The 23,273-nt window shown below is 42.2% G+C and overlaps 1 protein-coding gene across 2 annotated transcripts in view; it reads left to right on the forward strand.

Moving 5' to 3' along the window:
- The window catches only part of Rapgef5 (Rap guanine nucleotide exchange factor 5), a 240,371-nt gene that overhangs the window by 30,644 nt on the left and 186,454 nt on the right, over nt 1-23,273 (forward strand). Inside the window, exons 2-5 of one of the 2 annotated variants that reach the window (XM_052739192.1) lie at nt 10,041-10,091; nt 12,075-12,181; nt 18,703-18,824; nt 20,218-20,386. In XM_052739192.1, coding sequence (XP_052595152.1) covers nt 10,041-10,091; nt 12,075-12,181; nt 18,703-18,824; nt 20,218-20,386 — 449 coding nt within the window. The remainder of the gene's footprint in view (nt 1-10,040; nt 10,092-12,074; nt 12,182-18,702; nt 18,825-20,217; nt 20,387-23,273) is intronic. The other variant, XM_052739193.1, reaches the window with a different exon arrangement.

Genomic DNA, 23,273 nt, shown 5'->3' on the forward strand with positions numbered 1-23,273 from the left:
TATAACAACCTTATAAGTAGATTTTATATTACTCACTTAAAGGAGTAGACCCAGTGACGTAAAGAAGGTAACTTATCTAGAATACAACTTTTTAGGGGTGGGCTGTGTTTTGAATGTAAGCATTGTGAATGCAGGGCTCCGTTCTTGTTCCTGAGCACGGTGCATGGCCGCCTCTCAAGAGAAAGTGCGGGGCAGAGGAAGAGGTTGAAAGCAACGGCGCTGAGGGAGGCATTAGAAAAGTTGGGGTTTCCCCTTTACAAATATGTAGTAAGAGTTAAACATTGGCGATGCATCTTTGGGCACTGGGAGCATCTGGAAGGATAGCACATGGTAGACCACATCTTTCTGATTTGCATAGTAAGAGGAAGCCAAAACGCAAAGGAGTGTCTGAAGTCCAAAGAGCTTTGGAAGCACTAAAAGATGTAAGCATACAGGAATGTATTGTAACATGAACTGTGTGAGTTGTTCTGGGCATAGCTTTGAAACACCATTTTGTTCTCATCGATCTACTAGTGTTTTTATATAGTTAGTCCTTTTTGTCAGTTTTCTGGAGCCTATACCCCACTGTCCCCCAGCTTCCTCTTTGTTTTGCTTTTTGAGAGAGGTTCTTATGTATCTCGAGCTGGTCTTGAATTCACTGTGTGACTGCACTTGGTCTTGAATTCCCCATCCTCCTGCCTCTACTTCCCAAGTGCCGGCCTTACAAACCTGTACCACCTCCCAGGTTTCTTCATCTGTGGCTGTGACACCCTGTGGGGACATGTAACTATGTGCAAAAGGATGAGAAAAATTTAGGCAGCTCTAACAGGTTTCTGAATATGCAGCAACCAAAAATCAGTTCAAACTAAAATGTAAGCCAGGTGGTGGTGGCGGTGGTGGTGCACGCCTTTAATCCCAGCACTTGGAGCCAGGCGGATCTCTGTGAGTTTGAGGCCAGCCTGGGCTACAGAGTGAGTTCCAGGAAAGGCACAAAGCTACACAGAGAAACCCTGTCTCGAAAAACCAATAAACAAACAAACAAACAAACAAGCAAGCAAATAAATAAATAAATAAATAAAACGTATAACGAGGCATCGAGACAACGTACTCTCGGTAAAGTTCTTGCTGTGCGAGCGTCACTTGCTGTGCGAGCGGCAGAACACGGTTTGGATCCCCAGCACCCACACACAAAGCCAGGCACGGTAGCTTGCTTGCATTAGCCCTCCTCTCACGGGCGAAGTGAAGACGGTCGGAGGCCTGGGACTCCCTGGCCTGCCAGTCTAGCCTAATCAACGAGTCCTAGCTCATGGAGAGACCATGGTTTAAAACACAAAGTGGATGGCATCTGAAGAACAGCACTGGAGGCTGATCTCTGGCCTTCATACTCATGTGCATACATGTCCCCATGGCATCACCCTCCCACACTCAGTATACACACATACACATAGCAAGCGTGTAATGAATCCAAAGAGTTTGTAGTGCCTGTCTGTGCACTTTGGTTTTGAACACACAGAACGTGCACTTTGCACGGCACATGCCATCTCACCACGCACACCAACAAGCACCGACTGAAATAACGTGGGTTCAGATTCAAGGCTGTTGGATGTCTTGATGAAAGTGTTCATACAAAATTTACAGAAATACAATACTTCACTTATGGAAAACAAAGACAACGTTTTCCTACTGCCATCCTCCAGCACATAGCTAATTAGTAGATCTATGGAGTGTGATGTGTTTAGGATGCTTGTTTTTTAAAAATGGCTGTCTGGGTTGCTGACTTGAGTTTCATAAAAAATTGTTCTGTGAGTTTTGCCTTGGGGTTAGGATGGAATTTCCAACAGGTTCTGAAGTAGCCCTAAACATCGTACCGCCATTTTATACGATATATGTATGCAAAGCAGTGTTCTTGGCATTGGCAATTATAAAATCAAAATATCAATCAGTTCTAAAAAACATTGAAGATGTGCTACATCCTGCAACATCAAATATCTAGCCAATATTTCAAACTTAAAAAAAAGTTGTGTGTGTGTTCCATATGTGATGGGTGTCCATGGAGGCCAGAAGAGGGCATCCAATCTCCTGGAGCTAGACATACTGAGAGTTGTGAGCTGCCCAGTGTAGGTAGGTAGAAACCTCACCAGGTCCTCTGGAAGAGTAGGAAGTACTCTTAACCACTGAGCCACCTCTTCAGCTCTTAATTCTTAGCATAAAAATAAACAGCTGCTACAGCCATCTCATTAGTATGGAAATTGGCTTTCATTTTTTTTTTTTTTTTTTTTTTTTGGTTTTTCGAGACAGGGTTTCTCTGTGTAGCTTTGCGCCTTTCCTGGGACTCACTTGGTAGCCCAGGCTGGCCTCGAACTCACAGAGATCCGCCTGGCTCTGCCTCCCGAGTGCTGGGATTAAAGGCGTGCGCCACCACCGCCCGGCTATTTTTAATAAATGATACAATTATATGGATACCAAAGAACTTTTATAAAATAAATTTCTTACTTATTATCAGTAAATGTTGTGGTTACATTAAAATTTCTTTGATCAAAAGGGGTAATGGAGATCACTTCCTAAATATAACACCAGTAACACAGACACTGAGAGAAACAATCAATCAATGAGACCTCTTGAAACTGAGAAGCTTTTGTAGAGCAAAGGATACGGTCAACAAGGCAAAACGACAGCCTACAGAATGGGAAAAGATCTTCACCAACCCCACATCTGACAGAGGACTGATATCCAGAATATATAAGGAACTCAAGAAATTAGACATCAAAATGCCCAACAGTCCAATTAAGAAATGGGCTATAGAACTAAACAGAGAATTCTCAACAGAGGAAACTCAAATGGCTGAAAGACATTTAAGGAATTGCTCAACATCCCTAATCATCAATTCAAGTTGCTGAAGCTTTGGGTTTTGTTTCTGTTGCATCTATTGTAGTTTTCCCTGATCGTCTCAAGTAGGCAAGATTATGAATGACTTGTGATTCTTACCAGAACCCACTTCACTTTTCAGCTTTAGCATTTAAGTAGGGAAACATGTTTGTACTCAATGGAGTCCTTTGGTAATGGAAGGTCAAAACGATGTTTATGCCTTTAAGAGGGTATAACTTCCCGAAGGTATGCAGGCTCTGTGCTCTCTGCAGACAAGGGGAGACTTCCTTGGGCTATGTCTAGTGTGGGGTTTACAGAAAGCAATATGAACAGATGCTTCCATTAACTCTCTATTGTGAAGTCATGTTTAGATCTCAGTGCTATTAGCAAGTGGCTTGCCCCCTGCCTTCCTTGGGGTGTGTGACAAGGTGATGTTTGAGGAAAAGTTTCAGATAGTCATGAAGTCATTTATTTATTTTTATTTCTTTATTTTAAATTGTGTATGTGGAAATGCATACATGTGATTGCAGATGTTTCTGGAGTCCCCAAGAAGGCACCAGAGACCCTGGAGCTGGAGTTGTAGGTGTTTGTGAACCTCTAATGCTGGGAACTGAGCCAGGATTCTCTGGAAGAGCAGCAAATGCTCTGAATCATTGAGCTGTCCTCTTAGCACCAAGTCATTTATTTCTTACAGTTTTATTCAAACCTGGCCACACATTAGAACTAACTGGGAGGGCGGGGGGGCAACACAGACCCCACTCCTTGAGATTCTAATTCAGTATGCTCGGCATGAAACTGTGGTATTTCCCCAAGGACTTCTGTGCCATCTTGGCTTGGGACCCGCTGCATCTAGCAGGTATTATTTGCAAGCCTCCTTCCTCAGCACTGGAGAGTGAACCCAGGACTTGCATGCTAGGCAAATCCTCTATCTCTCAGCTACATCTCCCAGCTCCTTAGTTGACTTCTTGCTGCATTCTCTGAGGAAGTATAAGCAGTTTTGTAGTGGGAGGAGACTCAGGTGTGTAGTTGCGAGTAAGCTGCTCACACTACTGTAAGCAACCCCAAAGATGGACTTAGGTGGAACTATTCCTTTGCTGTGCCTTGTGTGCCCTGCCTGAGGTAGGTAGAGCTTTGTTTACATCTTTGGAAAAGTCACTCAGCATAGACATTTGCCACAGTACTTAAATGATGGTGTTCTATGTTAGAATGCATATACACGGAGTAGCAACTAAAGGTAGACTGGGGTTGCAATTGTGGGGAGAGTCTTTAACTTCTTTGGTTGGTTGGTTTGTTTTGAGACAGGGTTTCTCTGTGTAGCTTTGCGCCTTTCCTGGAACTTGCTTTGTAGACCAGGCTAGCCTCGAACTCATACAGATTCACCTGCCTCTGCCTCCCGAGTTCTTCTTTAACTTCTTTTTAGTCTAGTTTTGTCATCTATACTTACCTCAGAGCATTTCAGTGATTGTTATTTGATGTATGTAAAAATATTGGCTCGTAGCATAAACTTGCTGTTATTTAGTGGCATGTGGCATGTTGTTGACTTTGGTCTCTGCTGTGGCTCTCACTTTATTTCTCTTTAGTAAAGTACTTAATTTCTCGGACACTTGCGCCTCTGAACTGCACAAATAGGAATGGGGGGGTGCAGTTGCCAATATGCAGAGGTGTTTCAGGCAGAGGGGGTGCTCAAGAGTCTGTTACTTTCTGTTCTACTTTCTTCGGTGATGTAGGTACACATATGCATGGTGCATGTTGTTATTAATGCACACCTGGAGGCCAGAGATAAGCCTTGGGTATCAGTCTCCAGGAACCATTAGCCTTCTATGAGACAAGGTCTCTGATTGAGAGAAGGAGCCCTCTGATTAGGCTAGGCTAGCTCATCAGCCAGCCCCCAGAATCTGCTTGTCTCTGCTTCCCGAGTGCTGGGATTACAGGCATGCATCACCATGTCCAGTTTGTTTACTTGGGTGTTGTAGTGCAACTCAGATCCTCATGCTTGTGTGGCAAGCACCTTACCAGTTGAGCCAGTCCCAGCTCATTCAATTTCCTTTTTAAAGTGTGTGTGTGTGTGTGTGTGTGTGTGTGTGTGTGTGTGTGTGTGTGTGAACAACTGTGAAACAGTTCTTTACTTCAGTCTTTATATGGCAAGGACTTTACCCACTGAGCCATCTCATCAGCCCTCCTCCTTTCTTAGCACATGACAGGTCAAAGGAAAAATAGAATTTTGAGGACATCGTTGACTTAAGTGTGGTGGCACTGTTCAGAAGATTTTATTACAAGTGGCCTGTGTGGGAGTGACTGGCTGTTGTTATGGGCATGTGCCTAGGAACCCCACAGGATAGTGTGGGCCCTAGCTGCAGCCAGAACTCACAGAAGGGACAGTTACTCCTGGCCCACCACAGCAGCTTGCACCTGTTGCCTGTTTTCATTCCACTGAACTTTCCGTGACTAGGTAATTCTAAAACCTATGAACAGTGGGATTCTGTCCTTGGCCATAAGAAGGACCCACAGTCTTAGAAGTTGCCAGAAAGTGACAATCCTTATGGTTTTAGTCTACGGTTTCTTATGTGTGTACACTAGTTAATTATGAAGCTTTCCGGATGCCTAGATTGGTCACATTCAAGTGTGTTTATTCTGTGATTCTACCTTCGTAGTCTGCTTGGTCACTCCAGATGGGGAACGAGACAGTGAGTGGCCGTTCCTTCAGTCAATCTGTGTGATCTTGAGGGTTCGTTGTAAAGACAGGGCAGGTTGCACTTCCGTGGTGGTTGAAGTGATTCAGTTTTTCTCCTTAGGAAATCTCTTTCTTTGGCAACCTAAATGGGATCTAAGGGTAGTGTTGAGGCATCTCCTGTAAGAGCTGATGAAACATGAGCCCATGTCTCTAGTTTAGTAAGACCTCCTGTACAGACCTCCAGGTGTGCACTAATAACAACATGTACAATGCACATGTGTACCTACATGACTTCCAGGCTTGGCTCTTGGACAATTGTAGCTTAATTGTAGTGGACACCCACCTAAAAGACAGTAGTGTATGGCTGCCAATCAGTAGTCTTTTTGAGTTATGACATCACTCTTCTTGATGTCCATTAGTATACAGTAAAGGACTGCAGGTCTCTAATCCATGTTTAAAATATTTAATTTCTCTGGGTTCATTTAAAGAACTATTTTCTATGGTTCATTAAAATAAAAAGGAGGGGGCTAGAGAGACCACTCAGAGGTTAAGAGCACTAGTTGCCCTTCCAGAGGTTCTGAGTTCAATTCCCAGCAACCACATGGTGGCTCACAACCGTCTATTGTGGGATCTGATGCCTTCTTCTGGCATTACATGCAGACAGAGGGCACATATACATAAAATAAATAAATAAAAGGAAGAAAAAGTTTTAATTAAAGTCCATTTTCATTCATGTTGTTAGTCTGTCTGGGATGCATCAGTACATCAATAATAAGTAATTCCTGGCAGTTGGGAATAAGCAGGGAAAAGAACCATAACCCTTTCTGTTCATTGTATTCATGAGATAATAATGGTTAAAAGCCTTTTAAAGAGAGGACACTGGGTGGTACACTCCTGTAATCCCAGCACTTGGGAGGCCAAAGCAGAAGAATCATGCCTTTGAGGTTGACCTGTCAACAGCCCACATCCAAACCAACCACAGAAAGACATTTGGCATCATCAATAGAGTAGCCACCTGAGATTATAGAGCAAACTGACGGGAAAACAGGACCAAGGAAGAGAATTCAAGGGTTTAAAGTTTATAGCTTATGTTGTGAGACCCACCTGCCCAAAGACCAGGCAACTTCCTGGGATTCTGGGAGTTAGAGTTCTTGGAAACTAACAACAAAGCCTCTTGGGAAAGTATGCTGGCCTATGGTTTTGTCCATATAAGTCCCACCAACACATGTCTCCAGGCCACTTACCTGGAAAGTTTCCAGGTGATGGTCCTGACCAAATTCCATTTTGGTCAGTATTTAAAATTTTTATTAAAAGCTTGCTTAAATTCAGCTAAAATGATGGAAACGGTTTTTCTGGCAAATTTCAGGATGAACAGTGTCTTCTGGTAAAGAAGTTGTATAAGTCAGGAAGGTTTCTTGTTCTTGGGTTTGTTTCTGGAAGCTTTCACAGTGTCTCACAAGGAACATAGTAAGTCCTTCATTAATGTGAATTGAATAGAAGGAAGCTGCCATATATGCCAAGAGATGAAGTGTGGATGCCGAGTGAAGAAATGATACCAGGGCATTGAAAGTTGGGATAATAACAGCTAAGTCATAGTTTAGGGACAGAATGGTAAAATGGAGGGCATCGTTTTCAAGAGTATTCTTGTAGATGCTGGAGGGCAGTCCTGGAGGTCTTAACTGTGTGGTGGTCCTCACATACAATGAAGAAGCAGATCTCTCCTGGATCCCTTAAACATGAGGTGGTGAGGGAATAATCCTCATGTTCTTTTTACCTTGTCTTTGTAACTTGTTACTTCTGGTCATCACTGAACCCTAAAAGGAAGTAGTCTCTACAAGAGCAGTTAGGAAAGTTATTTTAAGCTTAACAGGTCAGTACTTCACTGAGATCCACAAAGAGCTCCGTGGACTGCTATCCCAGGTGTTAATGAAACATAGTTCCCCTGGGCCTAGCTAAGAGACAGCATCACAGGAGGTTCTGACAGTAGGATTGTGTTCTGTGAAAGACAAGTCTTATTATGTCGCTTGCCATTCCCCAGGGACTAGCAGCTTATCCAACACCCTTATCTTTTCAGCATTGAGGAGTCCCATCACGTTACCTGCTCCCTTTACCTGTCTTTAGAAAGGGGCCATGGGGAGGGTGATTCTGTTTAGCTGGATTGTGTGGCTGTAACCCTGAAGACTGCCTGGTGTAGGGTGGCAGAGGAGAGAAAGGCAAGTGATTTGTTTCCTTTGTGAAAATATTCCTGCCCAGTTTTTCAGAAATTGTTTTTTACTTAAGGAAGGCTTTTTCTTGGATTAGCTCATGTGAAGAATTTGTTTTTTGAACTGATTGAAACAGTTCGATGACTGCATGAAGATTGTCAGCTTTGGTCTGCCACAATGATTTTTTAAAAATTCTCCTTGTTCAGGATAAAAAAAAATAACTTGTCATGACAACTCATCATCCTAGGAAAAATATGGTGTGTATGTAAGTTTTAAATTATTCAATATTTCAATAATTGAAGATACTATGTAGACTCAGATGATAGAAGGTCTGGGGAGGGCTCATTGAGAGTGTGCATAGACAAGGCCAGAGTGGCAGGCATCAAAACTTTCTTTTTCTTAGCAAATTGCAAATCTTTAGCAGAGTATTTATTAGCATTTCTGGATAAAGAATCAATACTTTTATTTGTTTAATCCAAGGATAATTTGTGTGGGAGCTGTCTACCGTAGGAAAGAGTCAGAACAGGCATTTTCTTTTTAGGTCAAAATTCGGTAGAAGGTTCACATCCACAAAGTGATGACTAGCAGGGAGTATTTGGTAAACACAGTACATTATTCTAAGACATGGAGGTGGCAGGCTGAAAACTGGGCTTTCTAAAGCATCAAATCTCAAAGCCCAGGTGTAGAGAGCTTTTAAACATGGGTTGGGAGCTCAGTAAATGTTAGTTTCTCTGTTCTTCCTGACCGCAGTGGGACATGATAATCATTCTCCATTGTGCTGAAGCATGTGTGGGTGATGGTGCTGTTTGCTAGATTGTTAGGTGGGAGAAAATTAGTTCCTACCATTCAAACCATTCAGCAAATACTTTGTGGCTATGTGATATATAAAGAGCTAAATAAATGAATGGAAAACCAAACATCTTTATGTAACGTTGTATCCTAGGTGCCATGAAATCAAAGCACCATAAGGTACCAGCACAGATCCCTTATGCACCACAATGCGAGGCACCCAAGTTCTGCAGTATGAATGGCACCAGAACAAAGATCTCCAAAGAGTATCAACCCCCGTTCCCAGGTGGAGCTTCACACAGGAGATAACTATCCAGTCAATGACCATATCACTCCGCACACACAGGATCTCATCTGGTCTTAGAAGCTAAGCAGAGTCAGGCTTGGTTAGCCGTTGTGTGGGAAGAGTGCAGACTTGGACTCCGAGGTCCCGTGGGTCCATCATGGAAGACAATGGATTTGAACAGACAATAGTATGAGTAGGTAGGGATGTGAGTGGCAGTTGCTCTGATATATGTATGTGTGTATATCTTTGTGGGTGGGTGCACTTTTGTGTGCCCATGTGCAGACATGCGTGCATGTCTGTGGAGGTTAGGAGACAGCTTTTGACGTCATTCTCAGGTGTTAACCACTTTGATTTTTGGGACATGGTCTCTCACTGGCCTGTAGACTAAGTCAACTGGCCAGTGAGTCTCAAGGATCCACCTGTCTTCACCTTCCTGGTTCTGGGATCACGAGCTCATGGCACCGTGCCCATCACCTTCCTGGTTCTGGGATTACAAGCGTATGCTACCGTGTCCATTTTTTTTCTTTCAACATGGGTTATGGGAATCAAACGCAGGCCACATGCTTGCAAGACAAAGACTTTATGGAGTGATCTGTCTCTCTAGTGCCCCGACACTTAGATCCTCCAAATTCTTTTCTTTATTTTTGTCAGTTTCATGTATGTATACATTGTATTATGAACATAATATCTTAGTGAGAAAAATACCCTTGTGGGGCTGAAGAGAGATAACACACGAAGTGTGTAAGAGGCAGACCGGGGGTGAGGGTTGAGTTGACCCCAGTGACTCACTTTCAGAGGGAGGATGTGATTTGGGGAGATTTGTCTGCTGAAGTTTGAAGGACAGTTTTGGGGGAGGGGGTGGAGCTGAAGGGCAGGAAGGTCATCTGAGAGGGGAAGCAGCAGCCCTTGAGGTGGAAGTGAGAGGGCTGAATGGGAGTGGTGCAGGAGAAATGGAATCCCAGTCTCATCCAGAGTGAATTGAGGGGGCTGAAGACACAGCTTTCTGCCTTACTGCTGTGGCTTGTACTCTCTGAGGCAGGAGCCTGATTGGAGTGACAGTGACCAGGTGCTCTGAGGAGAGCATACGGAGTCTAATCCTGTGTGACCTGTGACTTGAGGTTTATTAAATTAATCTTTTAGTGTGGACACTTCCTAGACCTGACACTTGCATGTACTTTGCTTTTTTTTTTTTAGTTCAGAGTATGTTTGAGTCTAATTTCCCTCATTTTTTTTTCTTTTAAAATAGACTCTCTCAAGAAGAATTTCCAATCCATACCTTGAACACACTCCTTCCCAGGTATGAAACTGTTTCTCTTTCCTTCTGTGTTTTTGTAATGGTTCACAGACGCTCATGGAGAACTTTGTGTTATAGCTGTCTGACCTCCCGGACTTTTGTAGGGATAATGCACTCATCACACCGGCTTCCCCACCAGGGGAGGCCAGTGAAGATAGTGAGATTCCATGATCATTGCCAGGACTCCTGATGCTCGTGACATAAGAAATAACTATTTTCCACATGCTTTGCAGTAAGCTATCAATGTGATGGAGTAAATATGCATCCTTCAGTTTTTGTATTGATGGAAACACCAGAGTTTACAGACAGTATACACTGAACACAGAACTTCAGTAATAGGAGATGTCTGTGTAGTTACCTCTAAGGACATTGTCCCCTGTGTGATCACTGATGATGAGACGGGGCATGCTTATTGTGTTGCACTTTCCCATTCTTCAGAACAGGAGACAGAAGGCAAGGACCTTTCCTGCCTTGCTCTTCACTGTGTTGTGCACCTGGAACAGAACATGTGCTTGTCAGCTACTCATTAAATACTTCACGAGTGACTTATTGAGTGAACCTTGTAGATGTCAGGACTAGTTAAGCATCAGCTGACTCATGCCTCTGCCTCAGTAACTTTCTGTCAAGTAGCTTGTTCAAGATTTGACTTTTAAAAACATGCCAACAGGGAATGATTTCTGACCCTCTTCTTTTCTCATCAGATTGCATTCCAGTGATGATACTGGGAGAATTAAGTATGAACGCTTACCTTCATTGTAACCAATATAGTGTCAGTTTGTTTGCTTTAAAAAAGACATAATATAAAATATTTGTAGGCAAAGAAATAGTTACTAAGAGGGCCTGAGGTATAGCGCACTTGCCTTGCTTCACAAGGCCGTGAGTTCAAACCCAGCAGAGCCAGAAAAAGGAGTTCACCAAAAGCAAATAGGGCTGGAGAGATGGCTCAGCAAGTAAGAGCACTGACTGTTCTTCCAAAAATCACAGGTTCGATTCCCAGCATCCACATGGTGGCTCACAACCATCTATAACTCCAGTTCTTCTGACTTTCAGAAGCATCCGGCCCACACATGTACAGCACACATACAAACATAAATGTATTCAGGGAAAAATGGTCATACACATAAAAACAAATCTGTAGGTCAATAAATTTCACAATAAGAAAAGGGGAAACAAATGGAAAGCTGTAAGCATAAAGCGGTGTACAATGATTTTCATGATCATTAACCTTGTGAAGTTAGCTAATTGCATTTCGCCTCCTTGGCTTGTGAAACAGCCTTGTATAGAAGAAAGTGCAGTTGGAGGTAGTTTTAAAAATAGAGCCCAGAGCCCTCCAAGAGGCACCTTCCCTCCTCTCCAGGGACCAGAGACTCAGATGGAGGAAGGAGAAGATTAAGGAAAGAAGTTAAATGAAATCTCTTTCTGAAAGATAGAATTGTGAAGTACTGCAGATGAAATCAGAACATTTGGAATTAGCTGTTGAACTCTGCAGTTGAGTGATGCTTCGGGGAAAGTAGCCTGCTGGGGCATTGCATCCTGCTTTAGTTATGCACTAAGTGGGGACATACCTTCCAAGGGCTTTTATATGCGTGACTCATCAATATGGCCAAGTTAGTAGATTAAACGATTTGCTTGTGATTAATCTACACAGATCAATGACTCCAGTTTGTTGCAGTGACTGGAACACTATTTTCAAAATGTGGATGTCTTACACTGAAAACTTCATGTTTTAAGACAACATTGCTTATGATTATAGTTAGGTAAAGACCTTTACATTTGGAAAATAGTTATTATAGTTTAATAGCGTAAGTGGACCAGCAGCTAAAATAAAATAAGGTAATTATAGGCCTGTAGTTTCATAGGCTAAAATGTGTCTGAAGCTTAGGGAATTAGTCATGATGCTTTATATATATAGCATGCTATTGGGAACTCACGGACTGTCACATTATTGTTCCACATTTACAATGATTGTTTGTCTTTTCTGCTTAGATTTATGGAGAGAATTCTTCTTGTGCAGGCAGAGCGTTAAGGAACATTATTATCGTTCAAGCAGCTGACCTGGTAAAGGACAGAGTGAACCTCAAGGGGTTTTACAGGTAACACAATTTCTTAACACCTTGTCAAAAGTCCTCCTCGAGGGAAGAAAATCCAGCCAGCCTAATTGTAACCTTGAGCGTAGAGTGTCAGGCTGTCTCAGTATTAGCAGTTGGAGGGACAGATGTGTTCTGTCTGCTGCGGATCCTAAGGGTGTTTACTTATGGTCATGTTTAGGTTTCTGGGTCTGAAAGGATGTAAAATTCCTAACTATAAGGGTTGTCTCTTTTTTCATTCTCCTGAGATGTGGGTTCATGCTACACTGGGAACTTCAAGAAACATAGGCCCCTCCACACTGGAGACATTGTCAAGTCTCTGGAAAGGCTCATAGGCAGAGAGAGAGAGAGAGAGAGAGAGAGAGAGAGAGAGAGAGAGAGAGAGAGAGAGAGAGAGTGCTGTTCAAATCCTCCAGGTGAGAATGAGCTACACCCCACACTGCAGCATGGAGTGGGAAGAGGCAGTTTGTCTCCCTGGGTCAGTGAATAAGGGTAGTGGTGTGAACAGTAAGGGCAGGCCAGTCTTAATACATGGCTGGACCTCCAGTGAGGTCAGTTGGAGAGTTTGGAACATATGTTTCATTCTTGTGGAATATTAAAACAAAAGAATATGCTATTGCCTTTTTATTTTGCTACATGAAGATGGAATAACACTGAATAATACTGAAAGAAAATCATAAAAGTAAAACCAAGAGAAAAAATTACCACTGATTGTCACTTTTCTTAAAAAGATGACGTTGACATAACAGAACAGGGACAGCCGTCAGATATCACAAGGAGGAGGACGTGTTCTCACAGTGAAGGGTGCTCCTCTAAGTCATAGAAGTGTAACTTACAGTCACTTTACCATCCCTGTTGTTTTCATCGGCCACAGGAAACAAGTGTTTCCATTGGAAACATTTCACCATGGCCCGGATCCTGGGAATGGTGAATCCCAGATATCTGGAGTAAGAAGACTCTTGTTTGAGGTACAATTTATATAAAAAAAAAAAAAAATGCACAGATCTTAAGTGCATGGCTTAATACATTTTTATTTATACACCTATGCATTCATTAATCTGTGTATCCATTATTAAGATACAGAGGATGTTTACATTTTAGAAAGTTCCCTCATGACTCTTAACTGTAGCTAGAGTTTTCCTGCCTGGCCCACAGTCAGGACAAATCTCTCTCACCTGCCAGTCCCACAGCTGCTCAGTAAACACAGAGACTTATATTGCTTACAAACTGTATGGCCGTGGCAGGCTTCTTGCTAACTGTTCTTATAGCTTAAATTAATCCATTTCTATAAATCTATACCTTGCCATGTGGCTCCGTGGCTTACCGGCATCTTCACATGCTATTTGTCATCGTGGCGGCTGGCAGTGTCTCTCTCTCAGCCTTCCACTTCCCAGCTTTATTCTCCTCCTTGTCCCGCCTATACTTCCTACCTGGCCACTGGCTAATCAGTGATTTATTTATTGACCAATCAGCAACACACTTGACATACAGACCATCCCACAGCACTTCCCCTTTTCTTTTTTTTCTTCAAAAAGGAAGGTTTTAACCTTAACAAAGTAAAATTACATATAATTTGGGAATTTGGGCGTAGCTTCTCTTACTACTTCCTGCTGGAGGGGGGCACTGTATCTTATGGGGACACAAAGAAAATTTTAGGATTCTGGAATAGTCCATGAGGCTGTATTGTCTGAGCCAGTTGCCTTCAAACCATTCTGGATGTTGGATCATCTGGGCCATGGTGTCATTGGAGACCTTTCAGGGGGTCTTAGCTGGTCAAACCTGATGTATCTTAATCTGGAACAAATCCATAGCCTCTGACTTTCTGTGGGAACAAAAGCAGAGTCTCCTTTCCAAAGCAACACATCCTTACATCCAAATTTTGAAGTCAAGGTATCTTTAAAATATACATATTGGTTTAACTCAACATCTTTTATGATCAAATGTTTTTTTGCAGTTAAAAATCCCAAAGACAACACAATTCAGATTCTCTGTGTAATATTCATCTTTACGTGGCTTGTTTTTTATATTAATTTTACTGTCTCTTTAAAGACTTTATTTTTTAAAACTATGTATTTGTTTATATAACTGTATATATCACCTTTTTTGTCTCTTTCAAGCCTACGTATATTTTACACACATTGTAAATTATTACATCTGAATCTGTCTTATTGTGAATCTATTGCTTTAAACTGCAGCATTTGTGGCTGCTGGCTCCGCCCACCTCAGCTTCCCAACTTGGCGGTGGTACATTTTCCATCAGCTCTGGGCGCTATCGTGGGTCTATGCTTTTATCCAAGCAGCGTGTAGCCCCGAAATCTCTTTTTTTTGTTTTGTACTAGCAAAAGCTAAATCCACCACACAGCTTAATGTGCCACTTGCAGAGGCCTCATTCCCGCCATACTGCAGATCAAGCGCGCACACCAGGAACCCACCATAGTAACTCAAACACAAAGGCTGTCGCTAACTTGAGAGAGACAACTAAGAACTGTCTTTAGCTCCGTTTTAGAATCTTTTTTCTCAGTTTTTAGGTGGAAACTCTTGCCCCACGTTGGGTGCCATTTGTAACTAGAGTTTTCCTTCCTGGCCCACAGTCAGGACAAATCTCTCTCACCTGCCAGTCCCACAGCCGCTCAGACCCAACCAAGTAAACACAGAGACTTCTATTGCTTACAAACTGTATGGCCGTGGCAGGCTTCTTGCTAACTGTTCTTATAGCTTAAATTAATCCATTTCTATAAATCTATACCTTGCCATGTGGCTCCGTGGCTTACCGGCATCTTCACATGCTGTTTGTCATCATGGCAGCTGGCAGTGTCTCTCTCTCAGCCTTCCACTTCCCAGCTTTATTCTCCTCCTTGTCCCGCCTACACTTCCTGCCTGGCCACTGGCCAATCAGTGATTTATTTATTGACCAATCAGCAACACACTTGACATACAGACCATCCCACAGCACTTAATGGTAACCAGTTTCTGAAAAAAAAAAAAAAAAAAAAACCAAACAAACAAAAAAAACTTAATGTTTTATTAGCAATTAGCAATTATGCCTAATGGGATTCATACTTGTACACAATGACTATCACTCATAGTCACCTCCACCCCTGCTGCTGTCATGCCCCAACTCGCACTCTTGTTGGTCTCTTCCTGTCTCCCACGGGCCTCCCTTCTACTGTCATGTCTCTTTTGGAAGTGGGGGTGATGGGGGCAAAGACTTTCATTAGGGTTGTTTACATGGGTGTAGTGGGAGTTTGTTCCCAGGAGTATGGGTACTTTACCAGTACCTCACAACACTGAAGGAAATGATTCCTTTCCTTAGCAACTTTTAGCAATTATAAATCCCCAGGAAGGGGTGGGACCCAATGAGTCCTCCCCTTTCTATGACATGGTGTTGAGAAGCCCAGTCTTGTGAAGAACTTGAGCACATAAACACAGCTGTTGTGAGTTCAGTAGCACAACAGGCAGCTTAAAGGAGAAAGAGTCCATGATGGCTTATTGTACCCGAGGAGGGGGGGGGACTCCATGATGGCAAAGGGGGTAGGGGTGGGTAGCAGCAGGTGGATGAGGCAGGAAGCTGAGAGATCACATCTTCAACCACAAGCATGAAGCAGAGAGAATGAACCGGAAGTGAGGCTGGACTGTCAACTCTCAAAGCCTGCTCTCACCAATGCTTTCCTCCAGCAGGGCTTCACCTTCTAGAGTTTCTTTCACTTTCCAGACAGTGCCCTCCCCTGCACCCAGTGTTCACATACATGAGCCTACAAGGGACATGTACTCATTCAAACCTCCGAATCCAGCCACACACACACACATTAAAATTAAAAACAAAAGTAAATGACGTCACGTATAGTCACATCTGACTCTCTTTAAAACTAACATTGTATACGTAAGTCTTCATGTCTAATTTTAAGCAAGCTCAAAGAATTCATGTCAATTCACGGTGAAAGCTTTGGAAAGTTCCTATTCAATTTTTACTATAGAAAAAGCATGTTGGTTGCCAAGACCTTATTTCTTTTTATGTAGATGAATCACTAAATACCACCACCCTGTTTATGTTTTAAAGTTTAGTATCGGTGTTACCACAGATAGGTTGCAAACCATAGTGGGAAGAGAAGAAGGGGTCAAGAGAAAACAAATTTCCACTCCAGAGATGGGTACAGTTCAGCTGTACACAGGAGCACATGGGTCTATAGCTCGTCACCTCCATATGGCTGTTCTGCTACCTGGTATCATGGCTCTGGTTAGATCTGCATGTACCCTCACAGCTTCTGGATAGAGTACAAGACTGGAAACACACCACAGCTACGAGCTGCTGGCAGTATTTACATCACTCTGCACCCACAGTCTCAGCTCTCATCCTTCCTGCTCTCCTCTGCCCTGTAGATTTAGGTTTTTAACTGGATTGTTGTAGACCTGGTCAAAAAGTCAGGGGATTAGGAATTAAATGCATAACAGCTTATCTCATTTTATTTGCTTTAAAGATATTAAGGATAGCATTTCTCTTTGTCCCTAATGTTTTTCGTGGTCAGATGGATGATAGGAACAGTTTAAAACATAGTGATGAGATTTAGGGAGGGGCAGGAAGGGACCACATGGAATTAAAACAGTAACTTGTTGGGGAGTGGTACCCAGTTTTTCATTAAGGTTGTCATGGCAATTCTGTGTTTTAGCATATTGTTCCCAAGCCTGTGCCTCAAACAGGGTGAACCCTTCCTAAGGAGAAAGGGCAGCTGGGGGATCTGGGCTTTGTGGTCACCAGCAACACCTAAGAGGTCTGATGGGAGTGGGTATCTCAGTTTCCATGTGGCTTTGATGTGTCAGAATCCACAGTGGACAGCACCTGTGCCCTTCCACCCTGGAACTGCTGGGCACAGTGTTGTTGAAAAGGCCTGAACTGGGAAACCTCTTCATGGCCACCTGTGCTCAGATAGGCACAGCTACCACTTAGCTACCTGGTACAATGTAGAGGTTTGCTTTGTTGAGCAGATGTTGTATTGTGGGCTTCTGTGTTTTAAGCAGACACTCCGAGAAGGCTGATGAGCCTCTGTGTTTTGAAAATGTGAAATAAAAAAGATGACACAGTATTTAACCCACGGACAAAAGTGCTTTCAAAAGCCGAAGGTGCTGACTAATTGAAAGCAGCATTGAGAAATGAGTTAATTAACACCTTGATCCCTTATCGTGAAAGTTGTCCTGTAGAATTAGGTTTAGTATTGACCATTTGGTCTAATTGCTTGTTTTCTTGCCACCTGTGTTCTCATTTAAAAGAATCCATATATCTGAATGCTTATCTTTCTATCGTTTTAATGGTAGCCTGCCACTGAACATGTCTGGAATTGGCTTCATTGCCTTGGAGTATCTTTCAAGTAGTGACACTTTACCAAAAATCAAAATGCTTTAACAAAAGCTGGGTTATTCAATCCAGTAGCTCAGCGGAAGTACAGCACTTCACGGCAAGTCTTATCTGTGTCACTCACAAGAGGTAGCAAACACATTTCTGTAGTTTAGAAATACAAGACAACACTACCTTCTCACCCCTTAGTAGTGTCTGTAGAATAAGGGTCAACCCTGTATGACACATTCCTTCCTCCCTCTTCTTTGTCTGTCTTCTTTCTTCTTTTCTTACAGCACTCAAATTGCCTTTTTGAATGAGAAAAAGAAAAATTCAGACACCTTTGCAAATGAAAACCTGTATTTCAGGAAGTTTTCTTCTGTCTTTTCCTGAGGCCCACACAAACGGAAAAGCTGGTTTGATGATACTGCTTGTAATAGTGTGTGGGATTTGGTGTGTGTTTCAAATCTGATTACAGAGATGACTGTGTGTGGTTAGTGGAATCCAGCACACACATCTGGCTTCCTGGGTTTGTGATCTAGGCTGCTTAATGAGGTTGCTTTGGTTATATTAAAACGATTAACAGTCAAGTTTATTGTTCATTGAAATAAGTTTAGGGGTTCAGTCTTCAAAGGAAAGTGAACAAAACTCTATACTGCAATCTATGGTCCAGTTTTGTTGAACCTTTATGGAATTATTTTATTACTGAAGGAGCAGGCAAAAATCTATAAATGCTTGAGTGAAAATTCATCATCACCAATTTGAAGTCCAATATTGAGACAGAAGTATTACCTTTACAAAAAGAGCTGCTTAATTTTATTTCTTCATTTGTTCAAACAAGTATGTTTCAAGAACTTAGTATGTGCCGTGAACTCTTCTAATTTCTGGGGATTAGTAAGGTACACAGATTGTCTCAGTATCTAAAAATCATATTCTAGTAACAGAGTAGTGGGAGTAGATATTCATATAGAAAGATACACAATTACTTTATGTCAGGTAGCTTAAAATGTGTAAGCAAATTTTGTTCTTAATCCCAAGGAAGTAATACATAAGCATTCACTGGAAGATGAGAAAAGACGATGTCTTTTTGTTTTTTCTTGGCTTGCTTATTTTAAAACAAGAGCTCATGAAATGAATGGAATCAAGTATTAATATTTTATCTTCAAAATTTCTCATTGCTTGTGGCTTTGTTTTGGTCCAGGAGAAGCTGCGTGGGGTCAGAGTTGGTCGACTGGCTTCTAGAACACTGTCCTTTTGTCCAGTGTAGATCTATGGCCATTGGGGTCTGGCAGCTCCTACTGGATATGGGGATTATGTCATCAGGTTAGTGTTCCATACTTTGAAGACAGAATCACTGCTTTGTTAAACTGCTAGACCAAAACATACTTGCTCTTCCAGAGAATGTTATAATCTGGATGGAAATTGTTTTTGAAGGTAAATGTTTACATTTCTTATTTTCTGGGTGAAAATGGCAGGTCATTTTTGGTTCATTTGTTTTTGCTACACCTTCTGTGAAAATAGTTGGGCACTTGTCGATTGTAGACTTAAGCCTGTAGAAGGCAGTGCCTTCCCTCTCTTGTCAGCTCTGCTCACAAACTTCTTTTGTTGCTTCAATTGAACGGTTTATCGTGCTGTATGTAATCCGAAACTGATTTATGAGTGTGTGTGTGTGTGTGTGTGTGTGTGTGTGTGTGCACGCGCGTGCGCGTGCACGCACGCCATTTTAATTAAGTAATCATGAACACTTAGATATGTGAACTGTGAAGATTAGTTGTTCAAATGGGACAGAAAATGATGTTTAAGTAGCAACTAAAATAGATGGCAATCTCTCTTTTCTTAGTTGAACTCAGAGAATTGAAGGGGTAGAAGCCAAGCAATTTGTTCTTTATTTATTTCAGTCTCTCAGGTGCTGGTTGGTACTGAGAAGCCCTTTTTTCTGTAGATAATACATGTTAAGGGCAACTCCTGGTGTCGTTGTGAAAGAATGGTACAGATGGAGGCATGTTTGTAGTCTTCTTAGTAACACGTAGCCCCTAATACTCTCATTTGGAAAGTCAGTTAACTGTTTGTGAGGAGTGGAGCTGTTATTAGCTCCTTGGCTAGCATCAGGCTTCTGGTTGGTGACACATTTTGTGTAAATGCCTTTTGGAACCATCTCTAACTTTCAATTCCTTTAAAACAGGATTTCCCAGCATTGACAGTATTGGCATTTTGAGTTAGACAATTCTTTGTTGTGGGAAGACTGTCCTGTACATACAGGATTTGTGGCAGCATCCATTTCTTTTTCCTTCTAGATGCCAGGAGCACATCCTTTCATTATGCCTACCAAAAATGTCTCTAAACATCACCAAGTGTCCTCTGAAGCAGGGGCACAGTCATCCCCGGTTGAAAGCCTCTAATTTTGCTAACCGAAACTTGCTATCATGCTGTGATTGTATGGCATTTCTTGCCACCCTCTTTGAGTTGATATTGATTTGACCAGCACTTGTCTGTGAAGCAGAAAACTTATAAACTATATGTGAATATATTGGTCAAAGTTTAAGCAGTGAATTTGATTAGCCAATGTGTCCTTTCGTTTTATTGAGAGTGTAAGCATGAATGAAGCTCAAATGTATGTTATCTTACCTTTGGTTTCTCCCTAGTCATTGGACTGTTCGCTTTATTACTTGATTTATGACTCTAAAACATAACATTTTTGTTTGTTTGCCTCAAACAGTGGACCAACATCTGTACTTTCAAGATAATTACGTTTTCTACCAATTTTCTTCGGATGAATGTAGCTACTTGTACTGTGAATTTGAAAGAGAAGAAGAATGGCAAAATGGAGTGAGGCTTCTGCTGCAGCTTGTGCATCTCATTCCTGCTCGAGCTGGTGTCTGTGACCTGTGAGTAGGTGCTCCTGGGTACCATTGTCAACTCTTCTTTCTTAGAGGATGGGTCCTATATCCTGGGACTGTGCTTTGCTCCTTCACATCACGATCTTGTTTGAGTGGTAGGAATACTATTACTAAGTTCAGAAAGGTAGGACGCATTGTTGAAGATTCATCCTAGCTCCTACATGGCTGCATTGCTATTCTGATCTCCGGCATGTGTTGCTAAAGTTTTCCTGCCTGGCCCACAGTCAGGACAAATCTCTCTCACCCGCCAGTCCCAAGCCGCTCAAACCCGATCAAGTAAACACAGACACTTATATTGGTTACAAACTGTATGGCCGTGGCAGGCTTCTTGCTAACTGTTCTTACAGCTTAAATTAATCCATTTCTATTAATCTATACCTTGCCACGTGGCTTGTGGCTTACCGGTACTTTACATCTTCCTTATCCTGATGGCGGCTGGCAGTGTCTCCCCCTCCAGCTTCCTGTTCTCTCAATTTTCCTCTCTGTTAGTCCCGCCTATACTTCCTGCCTGGCCACTGCCAATCAGTGATTTATTCATTGACCAATCAGCAACACATTTGACATACAGACCATCCCACAGCAGGCATGCTTGCTCCACCAGCTGTGCCATGATGCTTCTAATTCACTACTAAATGAGTAGATGATCTAAATTAGGTATAAACATATGATTGGGCTGAAGTTGAATGGTATAATAACTCACATCTTATCCACTATCCAAGTCGTGACTGCGCTAAGAAGGGGCTCAATAGACATCTCTGAAAATAATCTAGAAGCAACGTTTGGCAAATTAAGACATGTGAATCATTATCACATGAAGGTAGTGAATCACTGTATGGTTAAAATAATTAGAAGCAGCATCCTTGAGTCGTGATATGGGGATTATGACATGCCTTGTGTGTCTTTGGCAGCAGTGACAAGCTTATTTCAGAAAGGAGTTGCAGATTGAAATGCCAGTTGAATCACTCTTAGCTGCAGAACTCTCCAGGGATCAGAAGGCTGTCCCATATTGTTGACTCTTCTCGCTTTTTGATATTAGTAAGGCAAGTGGAACTGTCCTTCCTTCTCAGATGAGAATATAGCTTTCAGGAGATGCATTCCTGTGGTCATAACAGACATCACTTACTTTTATTAGCTGAAAAGTGACACTTCAGACTTTTAGCAAAGGGAAATCTTACATTAGCAATACATTTCTGATAGATAGAAAAGTTGAGTGTCAGGAATATGCTTCATGTCAGGTACTGCACTAAACAAATTTCAGAAAGATTCTTTAAGACGGGCCCTGTTAATTTCCATTTATAAGTGAGGAAACTGAGTCACAGAGTTCAAGTAATCTGTCCAAGGTCACATAAACGGGGTGGGGTATAGTTTTAGTGTTTGACTTTACATCTGTCTACCTTTAACACCTCGGCTTTCTGTACCTGCTGCGATGTGTTCTCAAAAGTTAAGGGATAATACTAGCATCCCTTCCGAGAACTGTAAGCACAAGTCTTGGAAATGTCAGACTGAACTGTGAAGTGATCAAGGGTTTGTCACCACCACTGTTGACCTCGCAACAGTAGTATAAATGCCAGTGTCACTGCATTAGCATGGCATGGAATATCCTTTATTGTGATGTGTTCTTCGTAGAGGTCAGACAGATCTAAGGGAGGTCAAGGCACACATCAGTGAACTCCTCGGAGCTCTCTAAGAAGTGGTGACAGGCTTTTTAATCAGACACAGTCATGATGACTGACCTTAACTCTGAATGAAGGACTGGCCTTCTCTGGCAGCTTTCTTCTACCATTTCCTGTCTTGTGTACATGATGGAGGTGTGAAAGATCCCCGGGTACATTCAGATTAAGTGGGGCAGGAGGATAGTGAATAATATTCCAAGTTGTCGTGGTTTAACTGACCCCACCTCCCCCACCTCCCCAGATAGCAAATTGAAATTCCAGTCAGTGAAATAGCCTTGTGATGTGTAAATCCAAAACTGCGCTAATTCCTAAAAGTGACAGTTATTTTAAAAATTCAAGCCCTGATATCAATTTTAGATTGATTACAATCTTTTGTCACATTGATTACTATGGATGCAAAGTCAGGTCCCAGGGTTCGAACCAACTATAGAATGCCATGTTCACCAGCAGGTTTTGTCCATTTGATGGGAACGTGAGCATTTGGTCACAGTCACTAACTGGTACAAACGGTCACTGGAGAGCTAAGGACCTGCTTATTCTTATTATAAGTACCCAGCATAAAAGAATAAGGTTACTAAACCACAATTCTCTTCAGGACAGAGAAGATATATCCTTCCTGTATTAGAGATGTGAGCCAACTTCTGAGCAACCGTAGAATATTCTTAGATTTCTGAAGACCAGACTTTGAGCTATCCCACTTGGAATAAAGGACAGTCAGAGAAAAGATGCCCAGGGACATTGCCCTCTTCCAGTTGAATTGCCACAACACCTCTCCGGCTCCTGCGACCTAGAAATCTCCGTTGTTGCAGTCTGCAGCCCACACTGTTTATCTTCTCCTGCTAGTGTTGTGCTCTGTCCTGCCTTTCTTTCCTTGTTAAATTCTGCCCAACCCTCAAGGGGGAGCCCAAGACCTACCTTGCCTGAGAAGTTTCCCTGATGTCCTTGGGTGTCTTGGACTTGCTCTTGGTAAACCACTGCTCTTGCTGTTGGTAATTTTAAAAGGAAAATCCATTCTTCTGTGTCGTTCTTAGCCTTGTGTTGTTTCACTTTTATTCCTTCTAACTGAAATGCCCTCTGAAGTCCTTTTGATTCTTACGTTTTTCCATTTATGAACTAAACCCCCCACCCTGTGGTGCTTTTAATAACCTTTTTGATATTTGAAAGCTATTAAGGTCTACCTACGCAATTCCACATTAGGTCCC

Source organism: Peromyscus californicus, unplaced genomic scaffold, assembly GCF_007827085.1.
Source record: "Peromyscus californicus insignis strain IS unplaced genomic scaffold, ASM782708v3 Scaffold_15__1_contigs__length_86483966, whole genome shotgun sequence".
NCBI lineage: Eukaryota > Metazoa > Chordata > Mammalia > Rodentia > Cricetidae > Peromyscus > Peromyscus californicus.